At 38.9% G+C, this 25,159-nt stretch overlaps 1 protein-coding gene across 1 annotated transcript in view; it reads left to right on the plus strand.

The window, feature by feature from the left end:
• Positions 1-13,826: 13,826 nt before the first annotated feature.
• The window catches only part of ncam1b (neural cell adhesion molecule 1b), a 47,259-nt gene continuing 35,926 nt past the window's right edge, over positions 13,827-25,159 (plus strand). Inside the window, exons 1-2 of the mRNA XM_034548988.1 lie at positions 13,827-13,883; positions 24,795-24,915. Of these exons, the coding sequence (XP_034404879.1) occupies positions 13,827-13,883; positions 24,795-24,915 (178 nt within the window). The remainder of the gene's footprint in view (positions 13,884-24,794; positions 24,916-25,159) is intronic.

A 25,159-nucleotide genomic window follows, 5' to 3' on the forward strand; every position in this document is an offset into this window, starting at 1 on the left:
TTGTTGACGGGGAGTGACGCTGTGCTCCTTGTATTTGTAGACACACGCGCACACGCGCACGCTCCAACAGCCTTCTGGGTTGAGTCACGTTTACGTTCTCAGTTAAAGGTTCATTGTGCACAAATGAAACGCGTTTTAAATGTGCAAATGTGTGCACGTGTGATGGCACGTGAGAGGGCTTACTGACACACGATGCGGGCTCGCGTGAAGTACATGAATGGTCTTTCAGGGACAATGTGGGTTTATTTGGTCTCTGAGGCACACTGATGCATAGCAAGCACCACTTCTACTCTGAATCATCTGTTATGTAATCCGATGCCACGATAAAGGCTTTGAAATTAGATATGTTGGTAAAATGTGTCCTTATTTAATTTAATTTGAGTGAGTTTTGTGACAAATTGCATTTTGAATAGCTTTTGCACGCCCATTTTGTGAGGTTTAACATCAGTAATTTGCCATGAGAGGCGATTATGGTGTAGTATTCTCAGATACACTCAGGATCAGGGTTGTCGTGGGATAGCCTTTTAATCCTTTATACAATCCCATATGTGCAGGGGTGTCCTCGAGCAGGAGAGGAAAACACACAGGAAGTGGAACTCTCACTGCATTGTCATGGTAATGCTATTTCTCTTGGGCTCATTGGAACATTTTATGTGGAAATGTCAATTTGCACGACCCTTATGATTATGATTCAGTCCCCTCTTAATATAATTAAAGAATATTCTAATGTATTTGACACATTATTTATTCTGTATCCAATTGCACTTAAACACTTAATAATAATACTACTGAATATCTTGAGAAATACTTAATTTAATGGAAGCATGAGATGAGATCTACAAATGATAAAGAATAAACTGAGAAACTTCAGCCTCTTGAAATTCTCTATTCTGTTTGAGGGACAATATCTTTTTACATTTTATAATAGATGAGATATTATACGACTCACTCCATCTGACCTTGTTAATACAGTTGTTATATAATTTAGCCGTCATGTTTGAGGCTGATATTTATAAGTTGAAACTTGGACACGCTCTGTAATGTTGGCTCTGTTTCTAAATGCCCTTAATCACATGTCTTTGGCATTTCTGTACTAAAGTTTCTTGTCACTTATCAGCCTTATCTGCAATAACCTCATTTTGGTCGATCGGGTTGAATATAGATTTAACAGAGATAGGAGGATTCTGACCTTTCGGTAGACTGATCTCTTCTTCCCATAACTCATGTGCTGTCACTTAGGCTCAAATACAAATGTTTGTTTTCTACTCCTTTATTAAATCTGCTATTGTAGGGTTTTGCGCTGCACAAATGTCAGAAATTATACTTTTATAAATGTCAGTTTGGGAATTTTAAGCAAAACAAAGACAATTGTAATCTAAATTCATCGATGATGTTTTGGCAGAGTTGGCGTGTTTATGACTGAATAGAGATTTGGAAGACCTGAACCATCTTTCTGGTTCCTTTCCTCTCTGCTGGCTGCATGCTCAATGGGCTTGTTGAGCCTCTTGACACAATTATTAATTGATCCTCTTCAAACTGATAACTGGAATGTGGAAGAATTTTCAAGACTTAATTTCTGACATGAAATGAGATATAGCCTCCAGAATTCGAAGAGAGAGGTGAAGCAAAACCAGGCGTGATAAGAGAAGAGTTCCCAATGTCCTGAATGAATTGCAATCCTCAGCTCACCAGATGGCTCTTGCTTCATAGCATAATGTGTCTCTCTCTAGTTTACTGTAGGATTGTTTCCCTTAGCCTGTATTACATCATCAATCAGACCATGCGGGAATGATGACGTACGCTGCTCCATTTGCAAAGCAAGATGGAATCATGGCCGACTCCAGGCCGACCTACAAAACCTCCAGACTTCTTCACGTCTGACTTGGCTTCATGAGGATGGAAATCAACTTTGCCAAAAGTAATGGCTGCAAGTCCAACTGCTCCAACTTGATAGAGCAGTGATTACTTCAGAACAGTGTGTGCACATCGTGCACCGCCAGCAGTGTTTCCCATATTTATTTATTTATTTATTTAGGAGGTCTAACAAAATAGATTCTTTCCCATTCACCCCCCAAAAGGCCTGCCTCAATTTATCTGGTTGATGTCTTCAATTCTTCTTTTGTCGACCAGCAACAAATCATAAATATATTCTAATTCCAATTATCCAAAAGCGAGAAATTAAGCAAATGCTCATATTTGAGGAAGCTGAAACCAAGCAAATGTTTGGCATTATCGAATAATAAATGACTCCAACGTCTTATTATGGTCAATACAATTTTCTTTCACGTCAGTTCAGCCTTTTAACGCTACATAGTCATGGCTTGGTGCTTCACTATATGCAAAACACAATTAAGCATTAAATTAAAACCATCACGGACAGCAAGTGTGTTGGTGAAGGAACCAGTGATAATTGTTTATGAATCAAAGCAGCAGGAGTGATTGCACCGACATGTGCATTTGCGTCAAGCAGTTCGCGACAACATCATATTAAAGTCAGACAGACGTTTGAAGGAAATACAGCCAAAGCAAGTTAAGTGCAGGGCCTAATGTATCTTTTCACCTCCATTTCTGTGATTTTGGTTTTGACTTGTCAAATAACTGAACCTGCCAAGAACACAGTGTCGACTGACAGACTTCTGCTAAACTTGAACCAGAATATGTTTCCGAATGGAACTGATAATGGAAAAACACAACCACTGTATCGGGAGACACTATCATGGAAATAACTGTCAAGCCATGAATGTTTTAGCTAATTGAGCTATTCAACATATTCACATAGCTATCTTAACAGTGATCAGTGGTATATCCATTTCCTATAGATCAGAGTGTAGGCTGTAGTTTTAAAGCTCCCAGATCTCTTGCAAATCATAGATGCTGTGTTTTTAATTGAATGTTAGAGAGAGAGAGAGAGAGAGAGAGAGATTTTGTTCCAGCCAGGACTCCTTGACTCTACTAGTGAGAGGGAGTGTATCAGACAGATCCAGGTCTGAGAGGGTTGATAGGAGCTGCATTGCCCAGGGACCGTAAAAAGATGACATCACACATGCACGTGACCGTTAAAGCACTGTGGGAGCAACTTAAACACCCTTTCCTGAGGGTTTGCTCACAGATGAGGCGCCGGCTGTAGGGCTTAGTGGTGTTTTTTTTGGTGATTACTTCTGTGAGGCCTGAGATATTATATTAGTATTTAGCTATACTCGAAGCGTACAGAACGGGTTAAAAACAGGACTGTCGCCTAGCAGTCTAGCTTGTTTTGTATTTTGTTACTAATGTACGTGAGTACTGAACACCTCCCTTTTTGCTCAAGATTGCAATTCTGCTAACGTCATCCACGGTGTGTCTGCTTCTCTCAAAACTGAAAACGGTTTAAGATCTCAGCACTATCAAGAAATTAGATCAGCGTGTCCTTGTCATTCATCAAATTAAAAAGAGGTCAGCGCTGTGAACACAGGATCCCTGTGGCCTTGTAACCCTACATTGGTAAACCTTTAGGCATTGTATGGCCTATCCACTTTTTTAGTCTTAGCATTTAGTCTGTGGGACAAAAGAAACCTGTGACAAGGTGTTGCAGACTTTGCGAAAGTTTCTTATTTTAATAGTGTCAAATTATCTGTTAGGCATAATTGTTTGTTCAGACCACCAACTCCTGTTGACAATTTTGCAGACAACTTTGAGCCATTTCAACGTGGCCATTTTCTTTTCACATCTGACCCATCACCTTCAGCTATGTACATGCAAGGTACAATTGGCAAAATGTATCACCTTTTTTCCCTACACTATATACCTGCACAGACTGATTTACCATTTTCCTTATGCTTGTGAGGACTGAAAGCACCCTGTGTGGGTCTTCTTATGCATCCATGCACATCACGGTACATTCATTATTGAAACACTAAAGGAAGGCATCACCATGCACACAGAAGGGAACATTCTGATTGCTATGCCCCATGCTTTCTTTTTATGCAGTTACCATAGTGTGTCACCCTCTCCTCTAACGTCATACTCCTCTACTGGCTTAGTCATCGCCTGGCAATTTAGAGATACCTCTGTTTCAGACCAAGTCATAACATGCTTTAACATTATTATAAAGAAACCCTCCTTCATTAAAGCAGTAATACAGCCTGCATAAATACTTATGCAGGCTGGGCAGCCTGCATAAGTATTTCAACAGTCACTCAAGAATATTTTAACCCACTTAACATCTTTTGGGAAGTTTTGTCGGATTTATAAAAGTGGGTTGCAGTGCATTGTGAGTACTTTTGTGTGAAATCATGCACAGATAACCCTCAAACTTTGCATTCAATCTGCCAACTCTTTATTCAATGGCTCTTTATTCATAGATATTATATCCCTACTCATAAAAATTATGATACATAATAATTACCTTTTTATAAATGTATTGTAACTTACATACACCAGGATCAGTTCAGTGTTTCTTTATTTTGAAGCTGATTTTATGGGTCCATGTTACAGTTTTAGGATTTTTAGAGTACTAGAAGAAAAAGGGACATTTAGAAAATGATAGCATTGGGGAAGGGAATTAACCTAATTAAAACATCCGGGCAGAGTAATCTAAAATTATGTAACCGATATGTCCAAGGATAGAAAGAAACCTAGGCCGCATAGCAACATGGCTCCTATTTCTAATTTAGTAGTAGAACTGTGTAGCTCCTGTAAACGCAAGTGCGTTGATCGCGATTAACTGTTTCCATAGTATGTTAAATATGAAATATTTTTTAAATATTTACAAAGCTGTATTGATCGAATCGATGACTATGCTGTAGTAAACTTGTCACACAGTGAACATTTGAGTTTGTTTTTTAATTATTCTAATAGCGTTTCAACTTATGTTCACACAAATAGACACTCACAATAATCAGCTTTCATTTCAATTTAAACATTTTATCAGATTGATACATTTGATATCTGAGATCTTAACATCCACTTTGACCTTTTGTTTATTTCTATCCTGGACAGCACATATAGGCCTGTGGTTATTGACCCAAATACATAACTAATGAGTAATGTTAAGGACGCTACACCATCTCTTACCACCATTTGCCATGTTGCTTTTGTGGCCTTGAAACAGATGGCATTGTGACATTCATATTTTTACATGTCCTTTTTCCCCATTTTGGCAACCAGTTCCCTTCAAACTGAGGTTTTGGTAACCGTTACCTGGAATTAATTTAGCCGTGCATTTCCTCTGTTATACATGAAACCACGACAATCTTTTATCCCAACAGTAGCTTCGCCAGGAGGGTGTTACCCCATCCCTTTTCACAGACAGACCGGGAAGGAAGGAATTTTGAGAAGCTAAAGGTAATTTTAAGGCATTTTCACTGAGGGCTAACACAATTGCTAACATTCACAGGCAATATCATCGAGTTGAGTGCAGCACTGAGCAGAATTCCTCGACCCAAGAGACAGGAGGTGTAGCTGGAATATTGGAGGGGATTAGAGTCCATCTCCGAGTCAGAGGTCACTGAAGTACCATAGTTAACGTCTCAGTGGTAGAGGGCTGGTGGTTGATTAGATTTGTTCTCAAACTCTGAAGGCTGTTTGGATATAGTTTAGCCCCATAACTGGGGTGTTTTCTGACTACTGTGTAATTGTACTGTTAAATTCCTCTTGAAACCTTATTGAAAGAAATTCCAGCCTATTATTAAACCTCAGATTCACCTTTTTCAGTGGAACAGTTGACCAGCTTTTAGCCCGGTTGAGGAGTCATGAGGATTTACTATTTCATTGTCTGGAAAGGCTCACGGCAAGCTTGGTGACAAGCTTTGGATATTGGCCTAAAGGTGAAAGAAATAAGTGTAAGACCCGAGGGGTTGATTCTCAGCAGTTGTATCGGCCTTTTTGTCCGTTCCAACAAAGCCCAGTTGGCATGTTCGTAGGTGGAAAGCTTGGGATGAAGCACACTGCATGTTTGTGTCCATCTTTCCACAGGAAAACAGTACGGTTAGAATTAATAACGATTCCAGTGCATGAAATGCTGGACGGTATGACCAAATATATGGAGCAAGGTATTTTTTAGCTATAACATTACCTCAGACGTTCGACGGTGTACATTTGAAAATATTATTTCATATCACATTGAAATGATCCTTATCTTAAAAGATTTGTTTATTATTTAGACATTGAAGTTTTACTGCAATATTTAGTGTCTTGAAATTATGTTGAGATACATAACACTTAAGCTTTCCAGTGGGATACGCTCACATGCACTAACATGCTCTAAAAGCACAGGCACAAAGCAAGGAGAAGCTCGGATTACAACACACACGCATGGAGAGGGACTTCATTCTCTGCTCAGATAGACATTACACAACTATACCATTACACAAGCTAATAGTTGTTTGCTGCTATATTAATGCTCTCAATGTCGTGTATTGCTCCTTTACACTTACAGACAAACAAAATAACTCTGTTTGTAATGCAGTGCGATCTTTTGAGGTCAACCTTTCTTTGTGTACACTGTAAGTTTGACACTAGGCATCCTATCTGTCTTTTTATTATATATTTTTTACCATTTCTCTCACGCTCCTCCCTGAAGGATCTCCTCTCAGTGTGAGTCTTTGACTTCCACTGCCTAAAAGCCGTCTGGCTCTCTTTGCCAGCAGAAGCCGGATGTATCACGATGAACCCCATTGTTCATCTTTTCCATGGATGTCATAGAGTGCGAAGGCAGATGACAGGCCCTCTGAAGCAAATTAAATGATCTTGCAGCAATAGTCAGAGTAACCATGCCAGTGTAAAGAGACATGGTATCTATGCGCCCCTTGAACTGTTTCAAAATGGAAGCACGACATTTGGAGAAATCACCAATCTAAAGACAATCACCATCAATGTGTTGTTACTGTCTTAAATACTTCCTCATCATTCTGAAGCTTGAAGCAGTTTAAATAGATTCATGTTCATGTTTGTTGTGCAAATGCTCAGTGTTTTCACATTAATTACATAAACTGTGCAGTCAGCCTTAAGTCTAATTTGTCTCGCCAGAGTTCATATAAACCAACAATATTTTTTATTGGATGGGCTGGCTGGCACTAGGTGGATTTTTACCGCCGGGTCTGGAACTGGCTCATGAACTTCACAGCACCCATCGGTTGGACCTCGCCGCTTCCCGGGGACTTGGAGTGTGGGTCCGTGGTTAGCAGGTCCGTCTTTCAATCAGAGGATCAGCGGTTCAATCCCTGCCTCTGCGAGCCCTAGTCAATGTGTCCTTGAGCAAGATACTTAACCCCGAATTGCTCCCCGTAGCTGTGTCTACTACGGTGTATGAATTTAAGTCGATTTGTCTAGGATTTGGAGACATCCAGCAGTGAGGTTTCAGATTGCAATCAACTGTAAATTCTTCTGTGTGCAGCGCGAAGACGCAAACTGCCCATCTAGAGCCTGTTTTTGTTTATTCTGACATCGGCTGCTGGAGAAACATGGGGGCCGGCTCCGGGAAGAGGTCCTGCTCCGCTTTCTTATTTTCAGGTGAGAGGGTCCGTGGACCACCAACCACAGTCTTCACAAACTCCTGTGGAAAACACTGCAATGCTAGTTTTTTTTTACAATTTACCCACCCAAAACTTGCCTTTGATGCTGCGTATACTATACTCCCTACAGCTTATTTTGTGTATCTAGTCATTTTCAAGCTACAGACATTTTCAGGCATTTGGGAGATTTTGTGAAAAAAGAAATACACATTTTGTAAAGCACTATTTCACAGACCAATATTGGAAACACAGTAAATGTGGATTAAAAAATGAAAAGAAAATTCAGTGACTTTATTCAGTATGCTGTTAGCAAATAGTAATCATTCGCTGTAATCTTAATGATATACAGGGGATGTGTGTCCTTCACAACAGCCAGTAGTGGGGAGACGGGTTATGTGAGGGCATCTCTGCCTTATGACAGTGCGTGGCTGCTTTTACTGCCTGACAGGCCACAGTAACACATAGTGGAAACACATTTTGACTGAACAGGGTCAGGGCGCCGTTTCACCACTGGATGTAAGCCACCACGCTGGAGCATTAAGGATATTTGACATCAGCTGTGGCGTTCATATCGTTCGTTGGTCTTACTGCACCATATTGGAAAATGTGTTCACACAGGGTTTTATGGTTTGTTGATATCATGGTGTGTCAGATAAATAAGCATCCACCTTTGTGGTGTTGCAAGGGATCATAAAACTCACGGTTCAGATTGGATCACAGATCAAATATAACTTTTAGAGATCCCGATCACATATTTTTTGCCGCCGATACTAATTGACAATCATTGATCGGCAGGTACAGATCCCTTTTGTTGTTTAATTATAGCAGCTGGTCTACACGACGTTCCAAAAATCATTCAATCTGCTCTGAATTGCCATCAACTATTCGAAATGTTATCCTTTTATTTTGTGATAGTAATTTATAGTGTTTTTTTTTTCTTTATAAAAACACGGAATTTAAGTGATAATACGAATGTAAGAAATAAAAGATTGTGTAGTTATTGATTAAAACAAATCTTGTTTTAATGATGTATGATAAGCAGCTTAGAGGCATTGTAAACAAACGGGTCATAATTCCTTCTCTTCTATCTATTAGTTTATCATCAACACTACATTTTACGAGATTACATGTGAGCACGTCACAATAACGTAATTTACCTTCGCCCAATGCTCATTTTCACTGAACAGAACCTGAAGGCATCATAATGTAACCGAACAGAACCTTCGTTGCCGCCATCATTACTACGTAGTTCTCCTGGTGTCAATTTAAACTTGGATTGGTTGTTTACATCAGTGGTTCTCAACCTTTCTTCAGTGATTGTGAAAGATCTTTTCAGCCAAGTACCCCCTAACCAGCGCAAAATCATTTTTGGTTGAGAAAAGAAGGTAATAATGTGCCATCAGTGTCTGATTTAATATAGAATATATCAAATATATATTCAGTTTATGAACTTACACTTATATTTTATTGAATATTTATTAAATAACTATTTTTACAGGATTTTTGAATGCAAGCTAATTAAAAATAGATCTCACGTACCCCATGGAGTGCCTTTACGTACCCTCAGGGATACCCTCATTTGAGAACCACTGGTTTACATCTTCACGGATCGCCGACTAGAAAAGCATAAATGCCAATGTCCTGATCGCAATTTTACTCAACATTGGCGGATAACGTAAAGTAATACTTTATTTCACACTGTGATGGTTAACGTTAAACTGCGTATTATTGGACTGGCTGTGTGTCTCTGTTGTCATCAGTAGACTAATAGCTGCCGAGTATCATCCACAGTCAGTGTGAAGCATGCTCGTTGTCACCAAGTTGTGGTACTCGTTAGACATGAAACCAGTGGAATAATTAGTTTTCACAGAATCGCTCAGAGATTTCACATATGACCTTGCGCTTTCTCCTAAAGAAGACTCCACCCTCGCATGTGGTGGTGTGTGATGGCTTGAATGAACATGGGTAGTTTTGAAACCTTTAAACTTTAAAACTATTTAATTTTTGTTGTTCAATGAGAATTGTTTTTATACCTGGGCAGTCTATAATATCAATGTCAAACTATTTCGAGTTTTTCATGCAGACTGATTCTCAATTTACCTGTGACATCTTAGTTCTCAATTATTGCTAGAAGTTTGTGTCCCTCAGAGAACTAATTAATCCAAGTGAGGCCTCAGACTGTCTAAACGGCATAATAAAATCTAGATGACAAACCAGAATTGAGTTGCAAAAAATTCAGTCTGTGGTCAAGACATTTCCTATGTGGAGTCTATGTTATGTCTTTCTACTATGTCCACTATGTACTATCCTGATGTTTTGGGAATCATTTTTGTGTTCATTTCTGTTTTAGACCTTGTCCACAGAAGATCCTTTTACGAAAATGAAAACTTTCACTTCATGCATTAAATTAATTCTCAGTTTAAATACAGTATGACTTAAACAGAATCTCCCAGTTTTTGGTCCCTGAGCAATTTATTCCGGTAGTGCAGCTCACAGGATTTGTAACAACATCCAATGAGCTGCATCTCAAATGTGCAGTGTATGCTGCATCGGCTCTTCCTCAGACTGAACTGAAGGAATATCAAGGGAGGCGAATCTGTACTAGGCTAACTAGCTGTCTTGATTGGTTGTTTTCATCTGAAGGTCAAACCAATGAGGTCCAACAATAACCACCAATAACAAATATTGGCACATGCAATGATCTTGGGCAGTTTGATATGCTTATAGGCAGCATATATCTTACTCCATGTATAACCTCATTTTCTGCTGTCACGGTATAACACCTGAAAACCATTTAAGATAGATATGACCCTCAATTCCATGCATGTCCACTGGTAATGACATTAGTCCAAGCCACTTAGCTGAGCCTATCACATATTGAGAGTCCTAACATGTATAACGGAGCAGACATAAAGTCTGAAGAAATGCATTACCTCACTCTAATTAATCACAACCATGTTTTTAAGTGCCTAGATTAATGGTGATAGTCTTCCTTCTCTGTAGATCTGTCTCCAGAGATTCTAACCCTGAGGAATAGAGTAGTCAATTCGCTGGAGGTTATCCTTGTCCCCGTGTCTATTTTTACAGTCCAGTCTCTGATTGGCCAACAAGGTGTGTGTGTATCTAAGCTCATGGTGTGTCATAAGTTGCCTCTGTGCCATCTGTCGCCCCTCAGAGGAGCCGTTGTGAAGACAGACCACGCCTAGCCAGTCTGTCTCGGAGAATGCAAAACATAACCTTAGGCTTTCCTTGCTCTTTTGTAGTGACAGCTACATCAGGATCATGAGAGGAACACAGGATCAACATTCCCATTTGTGCTTTTAATGAAATCAAAACAAGGTCCTTTGTCCTTTTGCTCATGTTTTTCTGTTAAGCTAACGGTATGTGGTATGATCTCAATGGTAAACAATCTCTTGATAATGCATTGAATATGCGTCAGATCACAGATGACATGCTAACAGTAAACATGAACAGATTTGCTTAGCAGGTGTAATACCAGGTTGTCCATGAGTAATTGCTTGTGTAGTCAGAGTATGAATTTGTTCTCCCACGGAAAGTGCGAATGATTCACTTTTGTGTTACAGACTTGGCTGACTAAACAGCACAGTTCTTCAGGTTCACTGACCATTGCTTACATTAACTGCGCTCTTGCCTAATCCTCCTCAAGTTCAGCACATCGGATGTTTAAACCAAGCGGTGACCTCTGAGGCTCAAAAATAAAGCCGGAGTTAACGCCAATGCACACATTGAAGGAGCTGATGGGATTGCATGCTCCAGCCTATCACCAGCTTTTTGAACCAAACCGGTTTACTTTGGGTGCTATGGTTTCTCTCTCCAAGGCAAGGCACGTTTATTTATAGAGCACAATTCGTACACAAGGTACATAAAATTACAAAAAGGCAAATAAAATCATTCCATAAAAATAATCATTAATTAATTATATTAAAAGCGAAGAGTGCAGATAAAGTACTTTCAGTTGTCAAATAGAACTTTTCAGCCTGGATTTAAACATTGAGTTGAGGCCTGTCTTACATCTTCTGGAAGACTGTTCGAGATTTTAGGATAAAAGTGAAATGCAGCCTCACTGTGTTTAGTCCTGATTCTGGGCACCAGCAGGAGACCACTCCCTGAGCTTCTCAGAGCCCGAGATGGTTCATATGGCTCTAACATGTCACACATGTACTTCGGTGCTAGACCATGAAGAGATTTGTACACAAGCAGAGCTTTTTTAAAGTCTATTCTCTGAGCAACAGGAAGCCAGTGCAAAGACCTGAGCACTGGACTAATATGGTCGTATTTCAGGACTCGAGCAGCAGCGTTCTGGATGTACTGCAGTAGTCTAACCTGCTGGAGACAAACGCATGGATTAGTCTCCAAGTCTGGTTTAGACACTATTCCTTTGATTTTGGCAATGTTTTTTAGATGGTAAAAAGCTGTTGATGTTATTGACTTAATGTGGCTGTTCATTTCTGAGTCCAATATTACCCCTAGATTTCTAACCTGATTTTTGGGTTTTAGAGAGAGAGTCTCAAGGTGACTGATAACACTTTGTCTTTGTTTCTGTGGGCCACAGACAATGAGTTCAGTTTTGTCTGAGTTTAGCTGGAGAGAATTGTTTTGCATCCACACACTGATCTGTTTGATGCAGTGACAAAGTAAATCTACAGGTCCATATTCACCTGCCGTCAGTGACACGTAGACCTGAGTGTCATCTGCATAGTTGTGGTAGGACACGTTATAGCTGCGTATTAGCTGGCCTAATGGAAGCATGTACAGATTGAATAATAGGGGTCCTAGGATTGACCCCTGGGGAACCCCACAGGTCAAAGCCATTTGGTTTGAGACACAGTTACCAATTTCAACAAAATACGTCCTGTCCTCGAGATAGGACTTGAACCAGTTTAGAGCAGTACCAGAGATTCCCACCCAGTTTTCTACATTACATTACATTACATTACATGTCATTTAGCTGATGCTTTTATCCAAAGCGAATTACAATCATGTTACATTAATACACTGTAAACACAGCTACAGGGAACAATTCAGGGCGATCGAACCACCAACCCCCTGATTGAAAGACGGACCTACTAACCACTGACCCACAGTCGCCCCTTCTAACCTCTGTAATAAGATCCCATGGTCAACCAAATTCTAACATATAAAGCTTGCAATTTATCACAACTGCAAGTCCAGAAGAAGTTGTGGAGGAACATCTTAAAAACATTTCGAACAACTAATCTAATCAGATACTTAATATATTATAATGAATTAATGTGCGTCCATGCATGTTCTGAGTAATCACAGTGACCGGCTCGTCTCCCTAGCACAGTCCTGCTTATAATGGAACAATAGCTAAGGTTAACACGGCCGTTGACTTTCATCCTTACACATTCAACCTCTAATCTGTGGAAGTAAGTATTGGGCAAAGGTGAATTGTAATACTATCATGGTGTTTTCAAATGTAACTATGTAGAGTCAATATTTTTGCTATAAGCAGCTTATAATTATAAAACCGCTAGTGACAATATTTTCTTTAATCAAAGCAATTACAATGCATTCAAATACTATCATTTCATTGAAATTAAAATTACTGTTGATTAAAATAGTAGAGTCAATACACAGCTAGGGCTGTTGTTTTTTGCAATGCTAACAGAAAAGCCATATATATATCATTTATATAATTATATACTTTTGTCTTTTATTTATTGAGCATGTGTATGTTTTTGAGCACCGAGGAAAGTATAAATGTTCAACATCATTAGATACATGTGAAATCTCACGTTCAAAAGGAAGTTTTCTACAGTAATTTCAGACTGCGGTTAACAGTATGTTTCATGACCTGTCTGCTTGATGGGTCTCTGATAACACAACCTACTCATTGCTGTTTCATGTTCTGTATTAAATCAAAAACGTTGGGAAAAATTCATCAAAGAGATGTGCAGATAGAGACTTTGACACAACTTGGTCACACAGCCTATCGTAGATATTTTCGTTGTTTTGGTCTTTTCTTTCTGTTGTTATCATGCTGGCTGTTGGTATGTGGCTATCTTTAATGTACTGTTTGGCCGGTAAACCGTTCAGTTAAATGGGAAATAAATAAATAGCAGCTTTTTTGTTGAGGCAGCTAATAAGAAGCGCATAGTGGTGATAGGGACATAATAAGAGGACAGGAAAAGACCAGCTGAGGCATCATCGTCTTGGCTATTGTAGTGGGTGACCCTTGTTTATTCACTTGCAGACTAAAGTTACTGGCATTTGATACTTGGCAGGTGTTAATATCAGACTATGAGAGGCGGGATATCAGTATGTGATTGACTGCTGGTGGGTGACGTCCAAATGCTCAGCTTCAGCCAACCGTTTATGCCAGCAAGTGAGGGAGAGGAGATGGCCGTGGTAAACATTGTTCAGCATTTCTCTGGTCACAGGATAAGTTTGGGCTTCAGGTTTCTCCACTCGCGATCAACGTGCTCACGCAATCATCTGTCTCGGCTCTGTAACCTTGACAGAGACACGCTCAAGCCAGTTTTTTTATTTTCATTAGTGCTTTAATCCAATTACTGTGTTGTCTGTCGTAATCTCTAATGGGTCTGCGTCGTCTCTCCCATTCATAGGGGGAAGTGAAGTGGCTTCCCAAGAAGTGGCTGCACACACTGTCATCCTACACCCCATAATGAGTTCTCAAGTGCTGCTCTGCCTCTTTGCCCTGCCCCTGGCTCTGTCTGGCTGTATCTGAAATGGTGCATTCCCTCTTATTGATCCTCTTCCTGTGGAGTCACAGGCAGGCTTTTCCGGCTCGTCCCAGCTTGTCTGCCTTCTGAATGGACACACAGAGAGAGCTGTGTGCATGTGCCAGGCTCGGGGGCTCTGTGTAGTCCAAGGCAGCTTGTGGCTGAGTGGTCTTTGTGGCTCCCTCCCTCCTGCCCTCCCTGTCCTTTTTTTGCCTCCTTTGTTGTTACAGGAATTATTAGGGACGCATGAAATGATGCCCTGTTGGCACAGAATTAACGTATTATTTTCTGCGAAATTTTAAAAGCTTTTTCACAAGTGGCAGGAAGGTGGCTGCTTTGTGGGCTTTTTCATGGGATTGTGTCGTGACTAGCACTAACAGGGAAGCCACTGGAGAAACACTGTTATGATTAATCTGGAAGAACGAGTGTTATTTTGCGACAGTCCGTGGTGATTCATTGTGTTCGCAGAGATGTTACAATTTCAGTCATTGTTCATGCCACACAGGCTCCCTATTAATGTATGTAGTCGCCACACAGGATTCATACAAGTCTTTGCACTGTGCCCAGTATTCAGCCTCCAAGAATCTTTCCATATCACTGATTATGCATGTCATTTTTAGACATAGTGACATATTGCTCCCTCTCAGTCCTTGAACAGGTTGTACAGCTCGCTGGACGAAAATTATACTGGTATTTTTGGACTTAATTATGTTTCACATAGATGACAAAACGTGTTTGTCCTGCTTTGTGGTAGTTTGTGTTCACATCATTTTCTGAATGATTACACAATTAATGTTATATATGTTAAGTGTCCCTGCCAGTATGATGTCTGAATTTTCTTCTGGCCATGTTTTCTGCCTTCTAAATATGGACTCATTACAGGAGTACACAGCATGGCATGATGGGCCACAGACCCTCAGATCTCTGCCTCCCTGGGCTTTCGTTGTGTGGCGCACAGCTGAGGCAGATGCTGAGGGGCACTCGCACTAAATTGAATGAGGGCAAATTCTGTTGGCCACTGACGTGGAGTGCACCGTAGATCATTGACTTCGCTTGTCTTAAGCAAAGAGAGGCAAAGGAAGTAGCTCAGAGAGGCTTGCACCCATTAGGGAGTTCATTTTAACTTCTATGTTGGCTTCAGAGTTATAACGCTACTTAAAAGATGTCATTGCTCCGGTGTTATTATATCATATATAGATATTATTTGAGAGACTCAACCAAATAGATTCACCACCGGCCAAAATTGTATTTTTTGTTGTATTTATGACTGATTCTTGTCAGTAGTATTTAGAAATGCAGTGCCAAGTCTGTGAGTGGTGCATTCATGTGCAACGGCATAGACTGGAAAAATATCTTCTCTAATTTGAATTTCGCTTGGGAATACAATTTTGTATGGCAACAGACTCAAGTGATGCATATCACACCCTCCACAAATACATTCTCAGGATGTGAAAAATCTCCCATAATCGGGTAACTAACAACGTGTATTCTCTTAAACTGTTGATTGTAATATTTTTTTAATGAATAGGCTAGATGATGTAGCTTATCTATACATCTTTTGGGGAATCGCGTAATGCAAAAACAAATATAATTGTTGTGGTTGGTTCTTCGGTTTCTGATTTTAAGAAATATAGATCTGCATTCGGTCTAATAATTAGAATAAACCTGTGGAGGGTGTATTATTGTTATTATAATTATAATTTGACCAAAGGCAAATGTGATGTATTCAAATTGCTTGTTTTATTTGACCAGCAGTCAAAAACTCAAAGATATTTAGTGTATCTTTGTATACATGATATTTTTACAGTATATTTGATCAGAAAATATTATTTTTCCATGCATGTGTTGTGATGTATTTAAATCAGGGCATTGTTTTAGTTCCTTATTGTTCAAGCTACAGTACGCAAGAAATCGATCCTTGTTGGCTTATGACATTTGTGATAAAAGGGATGTGCCCTAAAATATGAAAGGTTATATGATACTTCAATATCACAACCAAATACCTTTCAAACGCCCATATGACAACAACAGATTGTCAGGATCTGTAGTGTTGTTTCGTGTTTCCTGTCTTATTTTGAAGTCCTTGTCTCTCGTGTCCTCTGTTTCTCTTCACTTCCTGTCCCTGTGATTGTCTGCCCTGTTCCTGATTGTTTCCTCCTGTGTCCAATCACCTGCACCAGCCCTCTGTATTTAAGTCCTGTTCATGTCATTCCCCTTTGTCGGTTCGTCTTGTCTAGATCGTGGAAGATCTTGTGTGAGTGTTTTGTATCCTGGTTTTTGAAGCCTGTTTTTGGAATCCTGTTTAGCAATAAAGTTGCTTCTCCATCATTGACGGCGTTTGGGTCCAGTGTTCCTGTCGAGCTGCACATAACACAGATAGTCTTAATCATCTTTACTGTGGCAGCTCAGCTTCTGCTGCCTCGGCCTCTTATTCTAATATGGGCTGCCCTATTATGTAACACATAAATATGACCATTACGTCAGTATTTCGAGTTTTTACGCCCTCGTTTTTTTAACACCTAACATTCCATGTCACAAAATAAATCCTTTTATCTGCTGACTGTGATTGCAGAATATATAAATGTTTAGATGCCATTAATAATTTACACCTTTATAATATCATAAGCCTCCGTACTAAGTTCTTCAGATACCATAGAAAGAACATTTTGGATTAAGACTTAGGTTTAACATGGGTAATTTGGACTGAAAGCCTTAAAATAGATATTAAGAACCAGGCAGTGTCTTTCCTTTAGTGTTTTTTGTTTAAAAGAAATGCACAGAGATTTACTGTGAGCTGCCAGTCATCGGTTGTGCAGTCTTATCATGTTTTTAAAAGTAAGGCACACATAAAATGCCCAAAGTGTCTTAATGGCTGCCTCAGCTTGGGGCTTGCTAAGGGTATGGGCTACAAATTAATTGTCCTATTTAAATATGTTGTGGTTTCACTGAATAATATTGTACACAGTGTTGAATTTGTAGCTTTTACTTAAATACAGTATGTGGTTAACTGGTGCAGACATTGGAGCATTTTATCACTGTGGTTGAGAGGCATGAGCAGCAAGCAAACACTCACTTGTTCCTTAAAATAGTGAGTCCTGAATACAGCCACTTTGGGTGAGTATTGTCCCTTTCAAGTTCAGAATCTAAATGTGTGAAGGGGTTTGTGTACCGAAACACCCAAATTACATACTTATGTCTTATTTCTATCAGGTTGCACAGTACATTGTAATGTACATTTTATTCTAAATTCACAATAACTTTCCTGTGCTGGAACATGTGGAACAAGAAACATTGATATATATTGTGAGTAAGTCTTGATTAAAAACACACTGGCACCTTTACTGAGGCAGAGGCACTTCATCCCTGGAAACGTAGAAATGTATTGTTTTTAAAATATGTATCTTCTTCCAACCTTAGGGGCCATCTATTTGCGAAGAGTCAATTGAATTCTTAATCAAAAAAAGATGGTAGCAGTTAAAGGTTGTTTGACATTGAAATAGTGGTATTTTCTTGAATGAAGCCATCAACTTTGTGTGTGTGTTTTGTATTGTAGTATGATGCCATTACCTTGGGCAACACATATATCAAATAATGTTGTTTTAGTATTGTAACACCAGTTGCTCAGTGATTTTCAGGCCTGAGTGGCTGGCATACCTTTCCATTGAAGGACAGATCAGATTCTTATTTTAGATTACAGATAGTTAAGCTAGGGTTTATAACTGTGGCAAGTTTAAGTGTGTGTGATTTACACTGGCAAAAGAGATAATGAGCATAATCCCACATGGTAAATGAAGCGAGTAGCGGCTTGGGTGGAGGCTTACTACAACATCCAGTAGCACAAGCTGTAGCACCCGAGGTGCTGTTCAAAGATAACTACAGAGGCCAGAGGAAAGAGACCACGCTCTGCATTAATTCTCATCTATATGGTGTCCTTGCTCTTCATATCTTATCAGTCACTTCCAACATAACCGTCAAAAGTCAGTTTATTCCCGCGGGGAACTTAAACCCAAGCTAGAAAGGACGAGATCAGGCTACATGGAACTGTTTAAGGCTCTCCAACTGCAGCCACTGATTACTGGAGCCCAAGGACATCAATGTACATCATTTTCATTCATGAAATAATAAACCCCTTCCACCGCCATCCCTATACACAAACACTCCCACACACGTGCAGGCCCATGTGTATGAAGTGGTATTAAGTAGTACAATGCCCCATGGCTGTTCTGGAGAAATCATGGAGATGACCCTTGAATTGAAATCGTTTGAATTAGGAAATTTGCAGTCATTTCTGGTCCTCACAGTTGCCAGTAAATGGCACCACATATTTTTGTGCAATGTCCTGTGACCTGCATTTAGAAATGGATAAATTAACTCGCTTCATGCCACCACTAATTATATTGTGTTTTTACTCCATGTTATTATATATTTAATGAGTTTGCTCTAAGACTACACACACTATGGTTTTGAGGATGACCTACAGACACATGCATTATTGACACTGCAAGCTGTCTCCTATCGTCATAATCAGCCTGCATCCAAGTATGACATTGCCCACAGCTACAGTAAAGATTACATCACAAATAAACTGCTAATGTCAGAGCCACAGTTCTTGTGTTGCATTCAGATGTGCCTGGTGATTTTCTGTTTGATTGCAGGGAAATGGGAACAACAATGAGATTTATTGTGGCTGTTTTCTTGGTATTTGTCTCAGCATTGTGTAGAAGTTGAAGCAGACCATCCTTCTTTGTTCATACGTCATCTGTCTCCTTTGCATTCTAACTTCATGTTCCTCTTTTCATTTATTGAATTATAGGCGCTCAATAGAGGTTAATTGTGTTTTGTCTTCATTCAGTTTATGTGAAGGGTAATTTGTTTGGATGAAGAGCGAAGTCGGAACAGTTATTTTATTATGAAATGTAAAATGTAACTGTTGGGGCATTGCATGTTTTTCTGGAACTAGGCCACTTTTACTACTCAAATAGTATATTTCTCAGTAGGTCTCTCAAGCGGTCGAGTGTTGTCCTAAGACACGTTTGGACATGTTCTCCGGTTTGTATACAAGTTCCATGAGCCTCAGGTTACTGGTACATAGCACCTTCCAGTGACACCTTCCTTTCTACTAATTTTAAGTCCTCGTTCCAGTTTTGATAAACAGTCAAACTTTTAATCTTCTTTTCCAGCTAGAGGCTTGCAGTATGTTTACAGTTGGCTAGAGATTTTTTTCTTGGTTATTAGCAATTTGCAAAATTACAGTGCAGATTAATGACTAAAAAGGATATGATAATACATTTCACATTTAATTCTTCAGCTTTTATTAATAACATTTGTTTTAATATTTGAAAAAAGTGTATTGGTCCTTTGGCTAAGAGGTTTCAGAATTGACTCATTTATATCAAATCCAGGCCAATAGTTTGTTTTGAAAAAAAGATTTTAACCTGAAAATTCAACCTGGCATAGTTTATGTCTCTTATACTGCAACTCATACCAAGTATGGTCTAAAACAGAGAAAAAAAACTGAAAATAAGATTCAAAACTGTTTGAAAGTTGAAAAAAGATATATATATTTTTTTAAACAGAACTGAATCAAAATTATATTTAACCCAACAACACTTTTCATACACTTGTTTTTATTTCGAATACATTGTTGAATTTTTCAAAGACTAAAACTTTAATTTTCAGATCAGATCTTTTTTTCAAATTAACAAAACTATTGCCCTTGATTTGGCTCCATATACTTTGTGTATGCTGCATTTGTCTTTTTTTAAATTGTTGAATGTAATATCAAATAATTACATATTGGCAACATGGTAGTATTCAAATAAACACTCTTAATAATGATATTGATGATCAATTACTCATTAATTTCAAAGAAACAAGTCAACAGGCAAAAATGCATTATTATTTGTGCTGTGCAAAGATGAAGACATTTAATGGATTAATCGCATGGTTTTTCTGTGATTAACAGCGATTAATCGCATTATGCGTAAAATTCAATCATAAATTAAAAACTAGTGTATTACACGCTTTTATTTTAAAGTAATGTTATGAGAACAATATAACAGGCACTCTGGGAGCAACAGCAAGTTAACATACAGAATTTAAATCTGTTTTCTTTTTTTTCTGAACAGGTACCAGAAGAAACATTTGTCTTTTATCAGAGAACATCATTACAGTCTCTGTTCAGTAGTTATGGTCCCTGTAGAGTGATGTTAAGTGGTCTAGCACTAAAGAAAGTACACAGCTGGAATGGACCGTAGCCTTTACAGCCTGTGGATTTTCCTTTAGAGAATCTCAGTCAAAGAAAGATAAATATAGAGTGAACAGGTACCAACAGTTAGTTTAAGTGGCCCACAAACTTTCTGCATTGTTCAGAACTTTGTCAAACGCACTGCAATTATATTTCTTTCACCGCTAAGTGTTCTGACATGATTATAAACGGACCACTGCTGTGCAACATGATTACAATGTTCCGCCCACGTTTCTGAAACATGTCTGTCTTCTGTTGCCATGACAGTCAAAGCACGTGAATGCAGCTCCCAGTTCATCAATATAATGAACTGTGACTCAGAGATAACTGTGGTACCCAGCGATGTCCAGTCGTCTCCAGTGAGAGCAACAGTTGGTGCCCGTTGTAACGCCGCCATCTTTGTAGTCCGCTCCGTTTCATACACATCGACGGTGCGTCTTGAGGCTCGTACGCTCCGTCATTCGTTGTGATTCTCAGGACGCTCCTCAGACCGACATCTTCCTCTACAGGAAGCGGCCTGCAGTCCGCTGCTCTCCACTTGGCCGAGGCATGTGTTCATTGTTCATGTGTTCATTGTTCATTGTTCATGTGTTCATGGTTCATGTGTTCATTGTTCATGTGTTCATTGTTCCTGTGTTCATTGTTCATGTGTTCATTGTTCATGTGTTCATTGTTCATGTGTTCATTGTTCCTGCGTTGGTTTATCCACAGTTCTCCGCACGCCGCATCCAAAGTAGTCTGACGAGGTTTCGCTCCACTGGTTGTTTGGTTAGCTAGTGACATCAATGCTGTGTGACGCCTTTAAGACGTACTTCATGCTTGTGGTACTTCATGCTTGTGGTACTTCATGCTCGTAGTACTTCATGCTCGTAGTACTCCGGTGATGAGATAACTCCAGTTTGAGTGGTTACAAATAACTTTGTTTTTATCAAATACGCCGTCTGGTAGAGATTTAAAATGAAAATGTCCATTTAAAAGTACATTTTTCCATGTTCTCGGTCAATGTGAGCAGCAGCATTAAGCCCCTCCCAATGCAAAAAAAATAAATGCTGTTGTCGTCGTTAATGGATTGCTGCGTTAACGTATTTATAACGCGTTAACGTGCCCAGCCCTAATTATTATGTATGCTTCTATTCTCTCACATTAACTTCTGTAATATAGATATCTTCTATCATTCTCAGCCTTACTGGGTTTAAAATGAATGGATCACTGGGAATTCACACGGCTACTTTGACTCATTTCTTGTTATTTGGCCACCGTCGACTTTGAGCCCTGAACTTGAGCCAGAGTAGCTTGTTAGCCGGTTAAATACATGAAAAGATGGCTGTTGGTTGGAAATTAATTTCACTGTCTTGTTCATCACTATGTGCAATATGGGGCATGGTGCTGAATTCGATCCGAGTAAACAAATTATTGCTTGAGCTACAGAATATTTTAGTTTAGAAAACTCCCAGACTGTGCAGCTGTATTGTTCTTCTATTGTGACATTCTACAGAATAAGAAGAACAACGTATAGCGAGAGGCAGAGAATGGGGGTTGGGATTGTTCATCAAATGACAACAGTTTTGCTTTGTTGGTTTTATTATAAGAAACACTGCGGAGTGCAGTGGCAGGTTTCACAATTTGGCTCACTGCATTCGGATTTCTTGACATTGATTTAATTCACACAGCTGATCCAGTTGAATCACATTTTGTGATTACTTGGCACGTTAGCGATTTATCAGTTAGCAATTTATAGGACCTGTTCCTCTATTATTTATCCAATTATGTACGGGATATACAGTAGACAGTTGCAGGTTTCTAAGTTTCAACCAGCTGAAACTAATGCAATATATCCTACCTTCATGAACGTCAGGGTGTTCAGGTTTGTTGAAACTGTTTTAGAAAAGTACCTAATAAACCGACAACTGACATTTTTTCCACTTTTGCATTTAATTGGCTCCTGAAACACAATGCTATCGCAAGCATTAAGCGTAGTTCTGCGATATTCTGACGGTTTCTTTAAAAAAAAAAAGAAGCTTTTATACTCCCGGATGACCTGGAACGCAACCCAGTCATTCTAGTCAATATGCCGAACACTACAAGACACTAATTCAGCACCTGCCCCACATCTCACCCATCTCTTTAATCGTTTCTCCACCTCCTTTTGAATTGAAATATATGACAGATTGATAGTATATCTATGCCTAACAGGGCTTATTTCATTCACTCCTTTTAATTTATTGGAGTTGTTATAATAGATTTACCCCTTGATGTGGTAATAGAATTACAAAATACAACAATTAGACCACATTTCAACAGTAGAAATACAGCTGGCATGTTTTTTTTAAGGTTTTTTCCTCACCTGCTTAGATAGTTTTGGCTTCCTGTGGAACCATTACAAATATAAAGCACTTTCAGACATTCAATGTGATAATAGGCTTTACAGATAAACTTCACTTGAATTGATTATTCATCATCTCCTTGCCTCCTTTGCAAATGAGTTGCCTGTTCCACTAAATAAATACCATCAGTAGTTATCTCCTTGTTTCAATTAAAACAAAAACCTTATCCGTAAATTAACATAACAGTGTCTTAGATAGCAGTTCATATGAAAATAATATCAAAGGGTTTGTTGATGCCTGGTATTCATGTTCCTTCACTTTGAACATCAAACCCTGCTGACTAAATGAAACAATTTGGCTCATTTAAAGATAAAATCTCCAAACAATTGAATAACTGCAAAGCATGCTGTCATTAATAGTACAGAGAAACCACAGTGATTTTCATAGCCAAAATCTATATTCCATTTCTACCTGACGCTGCTGCTCTGATGGGATGGGCGATCACACTCACACCACGTAATGTCCTGGTCTGGAAGACGTCGTAAACAGTAGTTAGTGCATTCAAACTTTGGTATACTGAACAGGTTTGTTAAGGTCTTAATTCAGCCATCCATTGCATGCCTACCTTGGGTTGTTATTAATCTCTCCTGAATTAAATAACAATTATTAACTCAATAAATGAGAATCAATAGGATACAAGAGAGGTAACCTTTTATACTTTTGATATAGAGCTTTCTTGGGTTCAGGATAAACAATGGCTATTTTGCTATGTCAGCCAGGTTTGCAATCGGAGGCGATTTAATTGATCAGTCCCTCCACCGAGCAATAATCTAACTGATCAATAATTGAAGTGTTCTTTTAATCAACATTCTTCATAGTCACTGGTTGCAGCTTCTCAAATGTGAATACTGTATTTGCTTGTTTTCTTACTTTGCTTTGATGATTCGGCTAATTATTTAACTATCTGCACTCACAAGATAAATCGTCTTTTGGATGTCTGACCTTTCGTCGAAAAGGAACCCAAGCAATTAAAATATGTTAACTTGGGCTTTGGAACGTATTTTTTTCTTGCCAGTTATACCTAGCTGTGGTCACTCTGGCAAATAGATTTTAATGCATTTTGGGCCCATTTAGTCACACTTCTTAGTCTCACCACAGGGCCCCCATGGGAGATTCTGCAAGGAAGAAGTGCAGCTTTGTTCTAATTAAGCACAGAAGGGTTTCAGGCCGTACTTCTGTCCGTGTCCAATAACAGAAATCTGTCTTTTTATCAAGTGCAGGCTTTCACTGAGGGACAGTATATATGTTGTTAGACAGACAAGATTATTCTTTTTGATGCAACCTAAATGTAATTTCTCTTAAACCACATTGGCAGTCACAGCAATGCTTCTTACCAACTGCTGAGTGTTAACTGAATAATTGCAGTGCTGGAAGACTGCAGGCAAAAGAGGAACAGGAAATACCAGGGTTTAGTGCTAATAGGGCTGCTGGAGCCAAAGCTGGGATAGTCTGTTTCTTGATGTGCATGGGCATGTACCTACTGCCTTTTCAAACATGTGGATGTTTGTGAAAGATATGGCTGTTGCCAAATACAGGCAAGGAAAATAAAAGCTGTTGTAATTTGGGCCAAATGCAGGAAATCAGAAAACAGCTTGATTTATTATTGTTTTAATTGCTGTTGTGTGTTTAACGTTATACATTCAATCCTTGTACCAACTGTTATCTGCAATCAAATAATTTTTAAGCATTTAGCAATATGCCTCCAGCAACCTCCAGTTGGTGTTAGATAATCAAATGGGAATACCATTCTGCCCGAGAACAAAAGATACGTGAGAAAATGTAAAGTGTGTGTGAACTCCATAATCTTCCCGGTAATTAACTAATCAAATTTGAGTTAATCAAATATAAAAAAGTGCTGATTTCCTGCTTTTGGCTACTTCTTTTCCTGGTTTTAGATGGCATACATTGATGTATACATGATTTTGTGCTTAATTTATTATGTTAGAAAGTTTCTGATTTTTGTGTTTTATATTTGTTTTTTTCTGTTGTAGTTTCATTGGAAGTGCAGATCACTCCAAGCCACGGTGATATTAGTCTTGGGGAGTCCAAATTCTTCATGTGTGAAGGTAAGTTTACTTTACTTCTCAAACCTGCATCCTGTCTATCAATTTTCACTTTTTACCTTCATTTTTTAAGAGAAGTTGCAAAGATTCAACATGCCAACTGATACAGGTCTGTGTTTTGTGTTAATATTCTAATGAAAATATCAAAATAACCATTTGTTAATATATCAAATATATGTAACCTGAAACAAATAAATTGGTACTTGTATATAATTTGGACATTATTAACTGGTTCTCAGACAAAGTA

The sequence above is a fragment of the Cyclopterus lumpus genome, chromosome 13 (assembly GCF_009769545.1).
Source record: "Cyclopterus lumpus isolate fCycLum1 chromosome 13, fCycLum1.pri, whole genome shotgun sequence".
Lineage (NCBI taxonomy): Eukaryota > Metazoa > Chordata > Actinopteri > Perciformes > Cyclopteridae > Cyclopterus > Cyclopterus lumpus.